Source organism: Chanodichthys erythropterus, chromosome 8 (genome assembly GCF_024489055.1).
Source record: "Chanodichthys erythropterus isolate Z2021 chromosome 8, ASM2448905v1, whole genome shotgun sequence".
Lineage (NCBI taxonomy): Eukaryota > Metazoa > Chordata > Actinopteri > Cypriniformes > Xenocyprididae > Chanodichthys > Chanodichthys erythropterus.
In genome coordinates this window covers 9,249,457-9,261,686 of record NC_090228.1, presented here as the reverse complement: position 1 = coordinate 9,261,686, position 12,230 = coordinate 9,249,457, and the positions used below count along the sequence as shown (strand labels likewise).

Genomic DNA, 12,230 nt, shown 5'->3' with positions numbered 1-12,230 from the left:
CGCATAGCGAAGTTTAGGTGGCCGAGCAGAGACAGAAGTTCGCGCATTGAGCAACTTGGGCTTTCTAGCAACGTGGAAGAGACCAGAATTATTCTGTCGATTTTCTCTTTCGGTAGAGAGGCCTGGAATTTGACGGTGTCCAGATTGATGCCCAGGAATTCAATGGACGTGGCTGGGCCACTGGTTTTGTCCTGGGCGATCGGAACTCCCAGCTCGGAAAAAACCTTTTGGACTGTAGTGAGATGCGCTGCTGGGATGGCATCAGGAGGCGAAATTATTAAGAAGTCGTCGAGCAGGTGAATAAGGTAAGGAATTGCGTAGTTGTTGGAAAGAATCCAGCAAATTGCTTCTGACAGCATGTCAAAAATCTTGGGGCTGCTTTTGCAGCCGAAGGTTAGGCGGACGGCGAAGTAATATTTTTCATGCCAATGGACGCCAAATAAATGCCAGGAGTCTGGGTGGATGGGCATCACTTTAAATGCTGAAGTAATGTCGACTTTGGCGAGCCAAGAACCACGACCGGCGTTTTTGATTAACAGTATTGCTTGGTCAATATCATGGTACTGAAGAGAAAATTCTTCGAGTGGAATGAGGCTGTTTATGCTTGGAAACTGAGAATTGTGCGGGGCTGAGAGGTCGATTTTTACCGGAGAATTTCCTTGTAGCCACTCCAATAGGGCTGATGCGAAAGTGTTCGAAAGGAGGAATATCAAAAGGTCCGATCATGAAGCCAGAATTAACGTCCACTGTGTCGGGTTCTGTAAGAGCAGATTGAAGATTATCACAAATCATATTTTGTGAGGGAATGCTTTCTAGACCTGGTTCAAAACCATGTTCGAGACCAGACAGCAAATATTTGGTAAATTCGGGATCGGGGTGCTGAGACAATTCAGATGACAAACGTAAAATATTCACAGGAGTCGACAAGTAATTTTTGGAATTTTTATTGGTAGATTTTTGTACAGGGCATACAGTGCGGGCGTGGGCGCCGCCGCAGTAATTGCAAATATGCAAAAAACGACAGCGATTTCTTAGGCAGCCGCCTGTATTGAAGTGGTTGCAGACCTGACGTCTGGAGGAAAAAGCTGCACCTCTTCCGAATGAGTCGGAGTTTGTAGCTGGCCGTGGAACGTAACTCGTTGATTTCTCTTGGTTGGGGACTGGAATAGGAGGAATTGACGGATTTACTTGGGGACAAGTCATGGTGGAATGGGCGAGCGACCTACAGACTGCGCAGGAAATATTTCGAACGCCCAGGAAGATTTTATTGTGGAGATCCGTGTCCAGCGCGCCCCAGTAGGGGCACTGATTCCACTGAGCGATACGAATGGCGCATTTTGCTGAAAACAGCTTGTGGTAAGTGTAAAAATGAGATCCCCCATAGGATAACGCGAGCTCTGCCACTATCGCGAGATAGTCATTCAGCTTGCGTCTCCTATGGGGGAAAACAGCACAAATGATTTCGGTGAATCTACTGAATGCGATGCAAAATTCAGAAAATGAAAGGATTCGGGATGAGGAATTATTTGGATTTTTTAAAGTGACTGAAAAGTCACCACAATTAATCTGGCGATTAGAATCAGATGGGGGAAGCAGGGAAAGGAGTGATGATAGATCGATGTCTGCACCTGATAGAATCTGCGCTCTGATATTGCCGGCGACAGGGGGCGGTTCCAAAGCGATGGCGTTTGGAGGAATGGGCATCGGTGTAGCTGTGAACAAAGAAAATTGTGATTTTGCCTGAGGGAGAATGTTTTGAGGGAGAAAATCCGGGGCCGACACTGAAAACGGAGGCAGCCTCGCGCTTGAGATGGCACCTGGACCTTGGGAAGCGACGGGGAAGGAGAGAGAAGGTTGAGGTAAAGAATAAAGCGGCTGGGCCTGTGCCGCTAACGGAGGCATCCTCACACTAGGGGCTGCTGTAGGCCACAGCTGGGGAAAAGGGTTAGCGAGAGGGGAAGGAGAAGGAAAAGTTGTTCGGGCTTGCGATTCTTGCGGAGGCAACCTCACGTCAGGAGCCGCAGGCCACGAATGTTGAGGAGAATTCGAGACAGTGAGCAGTACAGGTTGAGCCTGCCCTGCTAGTGGAGGCAGCCTCACGCTAGGGGGAAGACAACCACTGGTAGAGGCGGGTAATTCCGTACGGGGGGCGGTGCTGGAGAAACCCGCGGAAAGAGGCTGAGTAGAAGGAGGAGGGTGCGGCGTAGCAGTGGCGGAATCTGGGGCTCGGCCCAGGCTCGCTGAAGGCCCGCTGCCCTTACCAGACGATCGGCGTTGAACTGGTCTTGCTGTAGAGGAAGACTGAGTTTGAGAGGTACGTGGTTTTTTACCTTTGCTGCTTGAAGTCGTTTTCTTAGAGGGAGAAAGGGGTTTAAAGGGAGCGCAAGTTGACTGCAGGCTTGAATATAATTTATATAACTCGGATTTATTCATCCGTCTCGAGAAATGGACATCCGCGCTGATCAGAGCTTGCCTTAATCCCAGCACTGTCCATTTCTCGATTGCAGGAATGGTTGGTTGAGCCATAGAGTAGGAGGATGATGATGATGATGATGATGATGACGATGAGGAAGAAGGTGTGTGTCTCACCGGTGGAGGAGAGGGCTGGTCTAGCCGCCTTGGACTATGGATAGTGGAGCGGATAGGCTGACGGCCGCGCAATGGAGTCGGAGACTCAGCGACGGCACCTGGCGGCGTATGGCTGCTCCTTGGGATGGCGCGGTTCGGCGAAAGAGTCTGTGAATATAGAGACTCATCATCGGATGGGAAGAGTTCGATTTCAGACATTTTAGGCGAACCTATTCTGGAAACTGTCGAGGATCCTTGGGTGAGTTTTGACTGTGATTATATACAGGCCTGAACTCATGCCGATTGGGTAGATACGTTGATTACAGATTGTTGACAGCTGGTTGAGATGACGTAATCATTAAGATGACGTAATGATTGGGTAGGTTATTTGACTTGTTCCTCCTGAACTACGTTAATGAAACATAATTTAAAACTTTGGCCGTTGTATTTGCCGAAAGTTATAAATAGCTGGCCAAGGTACTGCACCTCTGATGGTTTTGAGGTAACGGCCCGACATCTCTTTTTGGCTGAAGACAGAAATTGTAATGACTTTAATGACAAGAACAAAAAAGTCAATGCTGCTGTGTAAACAGGGTGAAAACACATCAACAGCTCAAGTGGCAAGATATTCCTCACACAAGGACCGTGCTCTTTTCATAGCGGATGTTATGAGAAGCCAGTGACTTGGCTTCCTTTGTTGCCTTAAGTAGGCATTGCTGCCTGTCTTTTGGCACAGTTGTGTCCACAATCTGCAAATGTGGTAATAGTGGGTCCATGTTAAACCTGTAGGAAACAGTCTGTTATAATCATCATAATAATACTATGCATAACATTTATGGACTGTAATGTTTTGATTTCTTCATATGTGTTTTTGTTGATTAAATATCAAAGTCTGGTGAAATTTAAAAAAAATATATGCTTATTGAAGAAAAAAACAATTACATACAATTATTTCCTCTACAGGTACATTATTTTACACAAGGTGATCTATAGATATTTGGTCATAGTGATAATAAAAAAAAAAGTCTAAGCCTAAAATTGAAAATAACTTTGATCTGGAGTAAGGGTGAATTACTGGCAGGCCCCCCTAATGAAAAAAATGAACCAGGGTTTTATTATGGTAAAAGTGTAGTAAAGCATGTTCTCTTATAGTAAAAGTGTGGTAAAGCATGTTCTATTGCAGTAAAAGTGCAGTAACCATGTTTTATTGTAGTAAAAGTGTAGTAACCATGTTTTATTGTAGTAAAAGTGTAGTAACCATGTTTTATTTTAGTAAAAGTGTAGTAAAGCATGTTCTATTGCAGTAAAAGTGTAGTAAAGCATGTTCTATTGCAGTAAAAGTGTAGTAAAGCATGTTCTATTGCAGTAAAAGTGCAGTAACCATGTTTTATTGTAGTAAAAGTGCAGTAACCATGTTTTATTTTAGTAAAAGTGTAGTAACCATGTTTTATTGTAGTAAAAGTGTAGTAACCATGTTTTATTGTAGTAAAAGTGTAGTAACCATGTTTTATTTTAGTAAAAGTGTAGTAACCATGTTTTATTGTAGTAAAAGTGTAGTAACCATGTTTTATTTTAGTAAAAGTGTAGTAACCATGTTTTATTTTAGTAAAAGTGTAGTAACCATGTTCTATTGCAGTAAAAGTGCAGTAACCATGTTTTATTGTAGTAAAAGTGTAGTAACCATGTTTTATTTTAGTAAAAGTGTAGTAACCATGTTTTATTGTAGTAAAAGTGTAGTAACCATGTTTTATTTTAGTAAAAGTGTAGTAACCATGTTTTATTTTAGTAAAAGTGTAGTAAAGCATGTTCTCTTATAGTAAAAGTGTGGTAACCATGTTTTATTGTAGTAAAAGTGTAGTAACCATGTTTTATTGTAGTAAAAGTGTAGTAACCATGTTTTATTGTAGTAAAAGTGTAGTAACCATGTTTTATTTTAGTAAAAGTGTAGTAAAGCATGTTCTATTGCAGTAAAAGTGCAGTAACCATGTTTTATTGCAGTAAAAGTGTAGTAACCATGTTTTATTGCAGTAAAAGTGTAGTAACCATGTTTTATTGCAGTAAAAGTGTAGTAAAGCATGTTCTATTGCAGTAAAAGTGTAGTAAAGCATGTTTTATTGCAGTAAAAGTGTGGTAACCATGGTTAATTTGCTGTTTAACTATACTAGACCACGGTTTAACTATAATATATGAACTATATATAATTAAAACATATTTATTTATATTTTTCATTAATATAGAAAGTAATTTTCATAAGGCGCGTCAATGAATGCAACGGTCATGATAGTAGTGGCTGACGCTTTTCATTCATTCTCAACCGGACAATTGACGAAATAAAATCAATGAACACAAACGTATTTATATACTTCATAACTTTATGTGAATATTGTGGGGGGGGGGTTTTTCATAAGGCGCGTCAATGAATGCATCGGTCATGATAGTAGTGGCTGACGCTTTTCATTCATTCTCAACCGGACAATTGACGAAATAAAATCAATGAACACAAACGTATTTATATACTTCATAACTTTGTGAATATTGTGGGTTTTTTTTTTTCATAAGGCGCGCCAATGAATGCATCGGTCATGATAGTAGTAAAACATCCATAAAATCAGCTTTTACAAAACAACTTCAAATGTTTTGTTGAAAGCGTAATCTATTAAAAGCAATTGGCAAATTATCTAATACCATTAAATATGAAGCGCCTGTATAATATGTGTTATTTTATTAAATTGTAGGGCTTGTTTTGTTTTGTTTAATGGAGATCTTGATTAATCAGACCAAGAGACTTTTAACTACAACTCTTCATTTTATTATACAAATTTGTCATTAAATGTCTACAAATGTATAAAACTGATCCGAGGTCAGGTAAAAACCATACAGACACTATATGGCCCATAATGGTGAACTATTGACATTTTTCGAAACTTGTGATGTGAACAGTTGTGATGTAAGAAAGCCTCATTTACTGAAATCCCGTGACTTTGGCAGTTTAATAAACCACTGATTCCAAACAAATGATTCACAAAGGTTTCGAAGCCTCACAAAGCATATTTCAAAAGCACCCATCACTGAACATAGCAGTCTTCATTTATTCCTTAAATCTGAGCCACTGAAGACGCAGTGGATTGGTTTTAATTTTGAAGGGAATGCGCCACAGATCTAAAATACTCATGCGATTTCTGTCCCTGCTGTTTACATTCACCCACATAACAGACTCTGTTTATGTGAACTTTGTGTTTTTGACATAACCTGTGTGTATTTGACAGTGTAAAGCGTTAGTTTACCCAAAAATTAAATTCCTGTCTGTAATTATTCACCCTCATTAAATGCATCTTCGGAAAAAAAAGAAAAAAAAAAAACATGAAACAATGATGATTCATTAATGGTAGAAAAGCATATTCAAAAAATCTTAGAATTAAAAATGAAGTTGGTTGACAATATTCACACAACTGACAATTTCAATATTCTTTGATAAACTGCTTAAATATGGTCATTAACACAATCTTGATAAATGAAATCCTGCTAACATTATAATTTCTAAACATTGTTTATTGCCGTGATTTCCAGAGTTCAGTGTTATGAATCAGAGTCAGGGTTAAATGTTTCTACACTTAACCATTTATTTCCTCTTTCTGAGGAATGTAGGAGAGTCTTCCAGTGACAAAACATGATAGTTACAATGTCTTGCACAAATATGTTTTCTGAACATTTGTTAAATATACTGTACATTAGAAAACATTGAAGGATGTTTGCATAAATGTTATTCAGTGGCTGTGAAGTTGTACATTTTACACCAATAAAAAAAGTCTAAAACTGTCCTAATAAGAACTCAATTGCATTACTTTGTAGATGCAATATACAAAATGTATATACTGAATATTGAAAGCCAGCAGCAATTTTAAGAGAAAGATCTTTCTCATCCTGTGAGAGATCATAATACTCGTCTACTCCCAATTCCTGAATTGTTCTTAGTACAGTTAAAGACAAGAATGAACAAATTTTTTAAGAAGTCATTATAATTTCTGTTGTCTGTCTTTGATGTCATTGTATTTTAGAGAAATTTGTTATATGGAATTGACTTTCATATCTCTATTTTGATTTTCTAATGTTTTTTTTTTTATCATAAGAATGTTCTGTTAACTCAAACTTTTTAAGCAGAAAAAATAAACTTCAAACTTTGTCTAAAGTCAGCATAACAAAATATATATTGGAAAATGAATATGCAGTTCTAGGCATTTGGCTATTGAATATTCATGCTGGTTTGTATTTAAAAGTGTTGTAGATTTGGAGATGAGGTTGTGATTTATATAGACCTTGATAATGGCAGTTCAGAGCATTTCAGTTCTGTGATTTCAGTTGTTGACAGTCTTTTACTGCTATCTTGTGGATACAGATGAGGTGCAGTAATATACTGTGCATACAAGTACAAGTACATACAAGTAATACATACAATTTCAGTATTATAAACCTTTTGACTTGCTTAGTTGGGGACACTTAATATTCAATAATATTATTGATTTGACTGCACAGTGACACTATCAGACTGAACTGAGCTAGATGATGACATCACTGTTTTCTGCTTTATTGCTGAATTGAATTCATTCCATAAATGATGAACTTTACACAGTTATTGAACCGAACTGAATCAGCACTGAACTGTTGTCTTTTTAGAGCTAATTTACAGTAGAACTGAATTCTGTTTGCATCGTTGAATCATTATTTTCCTGTTTATCACGGTAATGCTTTGAAACAATCTGTATTGTATAAATCGCTAATGACTTGACTTGATTTACCTGTGGGTAATCTTAAATCTCATGGCTCGCACGTTACTTTCAAAATTTGTATGATCATTAGGCTATGACTTGCATTGAAATGATTAATATTTACATTATTATGACTTGTATTGACCATTATGATTCTATTTCTTGAATCATTTAATTGACACATGAAATTAATTCCTTAATACATCATGCAACGTAGGAACAACACTGAATACAAACTCTTGGCTTGCACTTGTCCACCTTGGGAGCTTGAGCAAAATTCTTAATGCGTCATTAAATGCTACCTGAAGCTTTTTCATTTTAGCTTTACTATGTCTACACCATAGATGCGCAGTATAAAATGAAGTACAGTAAGCTCTAAAAAGTGCTATTTTATCATCATCTGTGCACATCTAAAATTTACGAGCCAACATATTTGCCTGTCCATACAACTTACAGCACTGACGCTGCACATCATCATCATTTAAATCATTTCTAATAATGCGACCTAAGTATTTTATTTTATCCACCACATTCAATACTTGGTCACACAAATAAAAAGAGGGAAAATTTTGCCTAAGATCCTCTTTGGATTCAACAATCATAACCACACTCTTTTTAGTATTAAATTTGATATCATACAGCACACCATAACTTGAACATATACGAAGCAACTGTTGTAATCCAGCACTATAAGGGGACAGAATAACTAAATCATCAGCATACATCAAATAGTTAATAAGACTATCACCTGTTACACATCCGCTCTTACATTCATTTAACTCAATAGAAAGATCATCCATATACAAATTAAAATGAAGAGGTGACAATATTCCCCCTTGCCCAACCCCATTTGTCATATAAAAGGGCTGAAAACATTCCTGCTATTCCTGCTTTGATGCTATCAAATCTACATGTTCTATCATTGTAATATCTGTGGAGGTTTATTTATTTGATTGTTCAAATCTATAGTGTTAACCTACAACTACTGTGGAAGTATTAATGTGCAAAACAAGGTGGTTTAGCAGAAATGTAGTTCACTGGCTCTCTCTGCTGGTCACAAGGTGAACAACATGCTCATCTTCACTGAAATGTATGGTTTTTGTGGGTCACCTGAAAGAAACCACTTTTGTGCAATTAAGTAAATTTCACATTAGTTACAGGAATTATTTAGAGATATAGATAAAATGTTTCACTTTTTTTCTGACTGTCATTAGTGTAATAAGGGCTTACTTGTGTGCTGTGTTCTTGGTAAACATTTACTTAATTGGTTTTGTAAATGAGACATTTTACAGAATTGAGTTTATTACATGTTAATATCATGCTAACATATGTATACACTAATAGACAGTGTTTAGGGAATTTACAGTTAGTTATCAGTGCTTTTATCTCTTCTCTGCAGGTGTTGGGCTTTGATGCTGTAAATAAACTGGAGAGTTTCCTGTCTCCTGTAAGTCAAATGTATGTGTGTGTGTGTGTGTGTGTGTGTGTGTGTGTGTGTGTCTTGATGGCTGGGGAGGAGGAGTTCATCAGCGCTGACAGTTAGATATATATATGGAGAAAGTCATAAATGCCTCATCTGATTTGTCACTGAAGTTGTTTGATGGTTTCCTCTGTTGTGTCTAATAAGGTAATAGCGAGTGTGATTGGAGGGTGTTGGACCTCTTTCTCTCTCATTAAGGGGTGTGAGAGGATGCCTGTACTTCTGTATCATCAGTGTGGAGAAGCTTGAACTGGATGTTGAATTAATCAAGCAGAGAGAGATGGAGAGATGCCTGACACTCATTTTACTGTCTTCAGTTGTAAAACTCATCACAGCTGGTAAGTGCACAAGAAATTAAAGAGATTGTTAGAAATGGAAATGAAGGGGTCAGACTGTTATTTAATCACTTAAAATTAAACTATACTGTAATGTGTGTGTGTTTGCGTGTGTAAACACATTGTTACAATATTTTGAATGTGCTTGTGTGTTTAAAAGGCAATTTCCCTCTCTCACTCTCTCACTCTCTCCAATTTATAAAGAGCTATAAATAAGTTTTACATGATGGTCTTTTTATTATTCTTTATAATATATCATTATCAAAATAAGAGGCAATTCATCATTATTGTTTTTTTTTTGTCTTGTTTTGTGATCACAATTTGATTTTTCAAGTAATATCAACGTTGTAAATGTATATAAATAAATAAATAAATAAATAAACATCATTCTATAATCATATAGGCATCTCAGTCCCTCGAGCTGGGTGGCATTAAAATTGATTATATATTTGGAGTTCTGATTTGATAAACATTGATTTGTAAATATTAGTGACAGACAAGTTAGCTTGAGCAAATCCCATTAACATTTCTTATTTTCAAAAAAGTAAAAAATAATCACTCATTCACAATCCAGCTGCATAAATACTATATTATGTTATGTCACAATCACAAGAAAATAAAGTTGTGATCATGACAAACAAGACAGAAACAAGCCAAACAAGACAAACAAGGCCTTTTAGGTTTACCTTGATAGCCTCTTAAACAACACCAAGAGCTCTGCTGCAGAAGTATATAAATATAAAAAGAATACATTAGGTTTAATATAGTTTAAGCTCAATCGACATCAATTGTGGCATAATTTTGTTTACTACAAAAATAAATTCCAACTTTTCCCTCCTTTAAAAAAATAAAAATAAAAAATCTGGGTTACAGTGAAACATTTATAGTGGAAGAGAATGGGGCCAATCCATAATCTTAAAAAACATTCACTCTCTCTCGATAATATAGAAACAAAACTTAAACAATATGTGTGTTAACATGATTTTAGTTTGGAAAAAACTGCTTACTAACCTTTTCTGTGCAATAGTTTTATAACTTTGTTTCCATGACAATGTAATGGTATAAACCCTGTAATAATTTACATCTTAAATAATACATACATTTTGGTATAATTGATTTAAGTGTTTTTATAAAATCATCTTTTTTTTTAATAAAAAAAGAGCCAGTCAGCATGAATCTTTATTATTATTATTATTATTTTTTTTTTTTACATACCTATGATGTTGATTGAGCTCAACTTGTATTAAACTCTGAATATTATTTTAAATATTCAGACATATGTGTCCCATTTTGCCACTTGTCCCACTTAGTAATACTATGAATTAAACTCATCCCTTCATCTCTCTCATTGTTACTGCTTAATATTTAGACAGTGTGAATGTGAGGTTGGTTGGTGGTCACAGTCGCTGTGCTGGTAGAGTGGAGATTCATCATAGAGGTCAGTGGGGAACAGTGTGTGGTGATGACTGGGATTTGGCTGCTGCTGCAGTGGTGTGTAGAGAGCTGGACTGTGGAGAACCAGTAGATGCTCTGAGTGATGCTCATTTTGGACCAGGATCAGGACCAATATGGATGAGTTTTGTCATGTGTACTGGATCAGAGTCCACACTGAAAAACTGTGGGACAGGAGGACTGGGTATAAGCAACTGTGATCATACTAAAGATGCTGGAGTCATCTGCTCAGGTAAAGAATTTTACATATTCAAATTCATATCTTTGTAAGATTTTTTGTGCTTCCATACTGGCTTCTAATTTTTAAAGAAGTTGATTTTAAAATGTTGACTTCAGTAATAGATTTCATATTTATATTAGTTTTTTAGTGTGTTTTTACGTCATTTATTGATTGAAAGACTTACAATAAAATGTTTTTTATGTACAAATCATTATCTTGAAGCCGCATAAGCCATGCTTTTGTTGATCTGTGTTGTGTTATTTAGAAGTCAGGCTGGTTGGAGGTTCTCGCTGCTCTGGGAGGTTGGAGATACTTGATGATCAGTCGTGGGTTTCAGTGTGTGCTGCTGCCTTTGACCAGCAGGATGCAGAGGTTGTGTGTAGAGAGCTGGACTGTGGGGCTCCTGTACAGGTGCTGGGAGAAGATGCTTTTGGAAAAGGAGACGCTCAGATGTGGACACAAGAGATTCAGTGTAGAGGAAATGAGTCTCAGATTCACCTCTGCCCAACATCACCATCACTTGAAAACAACTGTTCACATGAGCACAGCATTGGTCTGCTATGTAGTGGTAAGAGTTTAAAGTACAACAAAACACATTAATTTCATTTTAACATTTTCAATTTACAATAGCTTTTTCTCTTACATTCACAGACATAATAAATGTGAGGTTGGTTGGTGGTCACAGTCGCTGTGCTGGTACAGTGGAGATTCTTCATAGAGGTCAGTGGGGAACAGTGTGTGATGCTGGTTGGGATTTGGCTGATGCTGCAGTGGTGTGTAGAGAGCTGGACTGTGGAGAACCTGTAGATGCTCTGAGTGATGTTCATTTTGGACAGGAATCAGAACTGTTTTGGATGAAAAATGCAATGTGTACTGGCTCAGAGTCTACTCTTAAGAAATGTGGATTCTTAAAACCAACTGAAACTGATGTGTGTCTTGATAAGAGAGCTCAAGTCATTTGTTCAGGTAAGCTAAAGCTGAAAATGTACTTAATGTCTTAATGTACAAAACAATTACACCAAAAGCTGTCACAATTTCATTTTTTCGTTACCATTTTCGACCTTCTTTTTGACCACACAAACTGTTCAATTAGGCTGTAATAATCATGGACCTTGTTAAAAATAAACTTTAGAAGGTTGTTTCTAATAATACATTTTAATGTAATGCCCTGAAAGGATTCATTCATAGATATCGTTCACATGAAAATGTGCATAGATTTTTACAGAAACTATAACTATTTGCTTTTTTTTAAATATATGAGCCATTTTTGTAGGTTTCCTTCAAGGCCTTTTGGGACTATTGACATGTATAACATGTTTTCATAGTAAATATCATTTATTTCAGAAGATAAAGGAAAATATGATTTCTCATATGACTGATATATTGATTATATGACTGACTCATTATTGAAG

At 36.9% G+C, this 12,230-nt stretch overlaps 1 protein-coding gene across 1 annotated transcript in view; it reads left to right on the top strand.

The window, feature by feature from the left end:
- LOC137024490 (uncharacterized) overlaps positions 1-12,230 on the top strand; it is an 87,306-nt gene that overhangs the window by 52,183 nt on the left and 22,893 nt on the right. The window contains exons 21-22 of the mRNA XM_067392065.1: positions 10,516-10,830; positions 11,470-11,784. Of these exons, the coding sequence (XP_067248166.1) occupies positions 10,516-10,830; positions 11,470-11,784 (630 nt within the window). The remainder of the gene's footprint in view (positions 1-10,515; positions 10,831-11,469; positions 11,785-12,230) is intronic.